General features: G+C 54.2%; 1 protein-coding gene across 1 annotated transcript in view; it reads left to right on the forward strand.

The window, feature by feature from the left end:
- The window catches only part of PTK7 (protein tyrosine kinase 7 (inactive)), an 80,048-nt gene that overhangs the window by 60,120 nt on the left and 15,227 nt on the right, over positions 1–4,701 (forward strand). Inside the window, exons 11-15 of the mRNA XM_017547325.2 lie at positions 867–1,016; positions 1,129–1,279; positions 1,373–1,500; positions 2,908–3,111; positions 3,941–4,096. Of these exons, the coding sequence (XP_017402814.1) occupies positions 867–1,016; positions 1,129–1,279; positions 1,373–1,500; positions 2,908–3,111; positions 3,941–4,096 (789 nt within the window). The remainder of the gene's footprint in view (positions 1–866; positions 1,017–1,128; positions 1,280–1,372; positions 1,501–2,907; positions 3,112–3,940; positions 4,097–4,701) is intronic.

Consider the following 4,701-nt stretch of genomic DNA (forward strand, 5'->3'; position numbering starts at 1 on the left):
TGTTGGACAGGCTGGTCTCGAACTCCCGATCTCAGGTGATCCCCCTGCCTCGGCCTCCCAAAGTTCTTGGATTACAGGCATGAGCCACCATACCTGACCGTTTCCCCATTTCCTTATACATTCTGCATGAATATTCGTTTTGATCATCCTAACAATGTTTCAGCGATTGAATTCACTGTAATTTACTTAACTATTCCTTAAATGTTAGAGATTTGGGTTGTTAACCACCTACCCACCCCCTTTTTTTAAATTGCTACAATAAACAACTTTAAGCCAAAGTTTTTTTTCTGGATTTAGGTTCATTTCCTTTGGGAAAGATTCTCAGAAATGGAATAACTGTGCATGAAAGGGTATGAACATTTTTATAGCCCTCAATGCGAGTTGCCAAATTGTTTTTTAAAAGGTTGGACCAATTTTGACATTTCCACCTAGAGTAAGAGTGTAGAGTTGTAGATTCTGAGGAGGAAGTAGGCTCCCTCTACTCAGGTCTGGGGGAACTTTTCCCGGAGAGCTGAGACTCAAAATGGATCCACAGCCTGGGATGGCAAAGAGCAGGAATGGGCTTGAGGAAGGAGGAGTGACAGGCGGCGGGGCAGGGACAGGGCAGATTCTGGGCCCAAGCAGAGTCCGATTTGGCGGAAGTGGGATGTCACACAGGGCAGTAGGAGGAGGAGGAGGTGAGAGTGAAGAATTGGAAGAGGTGTAAATAATGGGGGCTTTCAACACCTGGCTCAGAGGTTTGGACTTTGCCTCTGGGTGGTCAGGAGCAACGGCGTGTTTTTGAGTAGAGGTGAGGGGCTGATGGCATTGCCAGCCATCCGTGTAACTCTGGTCCTTCCCATAATTTCCCTTTGTTACCCCTGCAGATGGGAGCAGCCTCCCAGAGTGGGTGACAGACAACGCCGGGACCCTGCACTTTGCCCGGGTGACTCGAGATGACGCTGGCAACTATACTTGCATTGCCTCCAACGGGCCACAGGGCCAGATTCGTGCCCACGTCCAGCTCACCGTGGCAGGTGCGACCGTGGCAGGGCCCTGGGGCTGGGCAGCCCTTTGGGGCAGCATCCTGTACCCAGCCATCCCCTTGGCTCACCCCTCCCTGCCCCTCGCTGGTCTCTTTCCATCCAGTTTTTATCACCTTCAAAGTGGAGCCAGAGCGCACGACTGTGTACCAGGGCCACACAGCCCTGCTGCAGTGCGAGGCCCAGGGGGACCCTAAGCCACTGATCCAGTGGAAGGGCAAGGACCGCATCCTGGACCCCACCAAGCTGGGACCCAGGTAAGGCCATCCCCCTTCCACACCCCTTGCCCCTCCTCTCCTGCAGCCCCCTGTGCCTGCTGGCCGGCTAGCGCTGTGGCTTCTCCCCCGAAGGATGCACATCTTCCAGAATGGCTCCCTGGTGATTCATGACGTGGCCCCAGAGGACTCAGGCCGCTACACCTGCATCGCGGGGAACAGCTGCAACATCAAGCACACGGAGGCCCCCCTCTATGTCGTGGGTATGGGCTGGGGTGGGGTGTCCTGCACAGGTAGTGGCAGACCCGGACATTTGTCACCTTGTACTCAATCAGCCCCTGTGTATAGAACATGGCACAGAAGCCATTTTTGTGGCAGGGGAGGGGATTCGGCTGTGTCTTTTTCACCCTGCCAAGGTACAGTCAGAGTCCTTGCTCAGAGCCAGGCTGTCGTTTATGTGGCATCCCACGGCCAGTGGGGGTGTGTGTGTGTTGCTGGGGGTGGTGGTGTGCTTCCTTCCGGGTCTCCTGCAGCAGCCACACATATCTCGGGGTGGGTGGGGAGGAGGACCGGGTCAGAATGCAGCAGGACAAGGTTCTTTTCTCCAGAAGGCCCAGAGAGGATGATGGGTCAGGTAAAAGGCCCTGCACTTAGCTCTGTGCCCCTGGGGGACTTATTTCTCCTCCGAGGTCTTGTTTCTGCATTCACAGGTGGAGGTGGTTTAAATGAGAAGCTCTCAAACTTTCTTGGTTTAGCAGCAGAGTTCTTTTTCTAGACAAAATATAATGTGAAAGTTTAAGCGGATAAAAACGAAGTGAGGAGGCCCCTTGGTGGGAGCCACTGGGGTGTGTGTGGCAAATGGGGGATCCTGCATGGTCTCTGTCCCTTCATTCCCCTGATGACCCCTGAGACCCCTCCCTGTGGGCCATTGAAAGGCCCCTAGACCAGCAGATCCCTTCTATAGATCTGTTTATTGAAAAACCTACCCTGTGCCAGGCAGTACCTGGAATTCTAAACCTGAAGCTCCCCAGTGCTGCTCTCCCGGGCCTCTTGGCTCACATTATCAAGTCACTTAGGAAGCTTCTTTTTTTGACACGGAGTCTCACTCTGTTGCCCAAGCTGGAGTGCAACAGCACGATCTTGGCTCACTGCAACCTCCGCCTCCTGGGTTCAAGTGATTCTCCTGCCTCAGCCTCCCGAGTAGCTATGATTACAGGCGCGCGCTACCATGCCCAGCTAATTTTTGTATTTTTTAGTAGAGACTGGGTTTCATCATGTTGGTCAGGCTGGTCTCGAACTCCTGACCTCATGATCTGCCCACGTTGGCCTCCTAAAGTGTGAGGATTACAGGCGTACCTGGCCAGGAAGCGTCTTAACAAATAGTCTGGGTTTGTGGCAGCTCCCTGACAGGTATGCTCCCCATCCGTATCACCTGTCTTGGCTTCTGATGCACAGCCAGCTTGGGAATCCCTGGCCTCATCTCCCTCAGTCTTCCTGTGACCTTGGTGGGGCATGAGGACCTGCTGGCCCTTATTAAAGCCAGTAAAGGTGGCGACCCTCCCGGGCCATCTGTGAAGTTGTCCCGTGGATGGGGTTGGGAGGAGTTAATGGAGAAGCAGGGCTTGGCTTGCTTAGCAGCCCCTGCCCAGACCCATCCGTATGTCTCTCAGACAAGCCGGTGCCGGAGGAGTCGGAGGGCCCTGGCAGCCCTCCCCCCTACAAGATGATCCAGACCATTGGGCTGTCGGTGGGTGCTGCTGTGGCGTACATCATTGCCGTGCTGGGCCTCATGTTCTACTGCAAGAAGCGCTGCAAAGCCAAGCGGCTGCAGAAGCAGCCTGAGGGCGAGGAGCCAGAGATGGAGTGCCTCAACGGTGAGGGGCCCTGGATGGGGAGGTGGTGCCCGTGGGCGGGAGCTGAGCGCCCTCCTGCGGCCACGGAGGGGAGAGCGCCAGGACTCTGGAAACGGGTGGTTGGTGCTGGGCCTTGGACCTGGGGCTGCCCCACCCCTAGCGGGAAGCCTGGAGTTGACAGATTCCCAGGGACTGGGCTTCTGAGCAACCTGGCTTGAGACCTCTTCATTGGAGCTCCTTGGACCAGCTTCCTATGATTCCCTGCTGTTTCCTCCTCCAAGCACGAAGCCACAGATGTCATTATGTATACATGTTGCTGTTGCTCGCTTTGTGTCCCCCATGAGCTTAGAGTTCCCCCAAGGGCAGTCTTTCTGTTTGCTTCCCTTCTCCTATCCCCACTTCCCTGGACTGGTGGCCCCCTGAGGTCATTGCTGGGTCTCTCCTATCTGCTCAGGTGTTCAGGAGCAGGGGCCGGGTCTCCATTATTGTGATTTTTCCCTTTGTGCCTGTTTAGGGCTTTGGCCAATAGGAGGCCCCATGAAAGCAAAAAATCCTTATTGTAGCTATGGTGTTCAAGGGCCAGCAGTTCAGATTAGACATCTGCAGTTGATTCCATCTCAGAGGTCATAATCAGCTGCATCACTAAGTGGTCATACCCTGGCGGATGCCCATCCCTCCCCCACCCAGCCCTGGCACCATCATTTCATCATTCGGGCTCAGCCTTTCATGTGGAGCATGTGATTGGACCCAATTTGGCAAGAGTGGAAGACCAGGGGACAGAACAGAAATCCCCGTGGTGGCCAGTGTGTCTGGTCTCCTCGTGACACTCCTCTGTGCTCCTTCTTCCCAGGCGGTCCTTTGCAGAACGGGCAGCCCTCAGCAGAGATCCAAGAGGAAGTGGCCTTGACCAGCTTGGGCTCTGGCCCTGCAGCCACCAATAAACGCCACAGCACAAGTGATAAGTTGCACTTCCCGCGGGCCAGCCTGCAGCCTATTACCACACTGGGTATGTTGCCTTGACGACAGCTGCCCCTGCCTAGCTGCAGGTCACTGGCTGTGTCTTGAGGCTGGGGATGGGCTAGTGGTTCTGAAGTCCCTGAAACCTAGAATGTTAGGGGTGGAGGGAAGCACAGGTAGAGATCTAGTCCAGTGTGGCCCTGGGGCCTGTTACTGCCCTTCGAACAGATTTTGTCATTCCTGTGTACCATTGTAGTACTATTTACTTGATGTTTTATTTAAATTGACTCCTTAAAAAAAAAAAAAAAAACTAAACTAAGTTATCTTTGTTCTAGGAAAAAGACATGAGAAATGGGTTTGTCGTAGTTAAATTTTTTCCTAGCATACGTTAAGACGTGTTTACTGGGCGCGGTGGCTCTCGCCTGTAATCCCAGCACTTTGGGAGGCTGAGGCGGGCGGATCACAAGGTCAGCAGATTGACACCATCCTGGCTAACACGGTGAAACCCCGCCTCTACTAAAAATACAAAAAAATTAGCCAGGTGTGGTGGCGTGTGCCTGTAGTCCCAGCTACTCAGGAGGCTGAGGCAGGAGAATTGGTTGAACCCGAAGGTGGAGGTTGCAGTGAGCTGAGATCTTGCCACTGCACTCCAGC

This window comes from Cebus imitator, unplaced genomic scaffold, assembly GCF_001604975.1.
Source record: "Cebus imitator isolate Cc_AM_T3 unplaced genomic scaffold, Cebus_imitator-1.0 Scaffold197, whole genome shotgun sequence".
Taxonomy (NCBI): Eukaryota; Metazoa; Chordata; class Mammalia; order Primates; family Cebidae; genus Cebus; species Cebus imitator.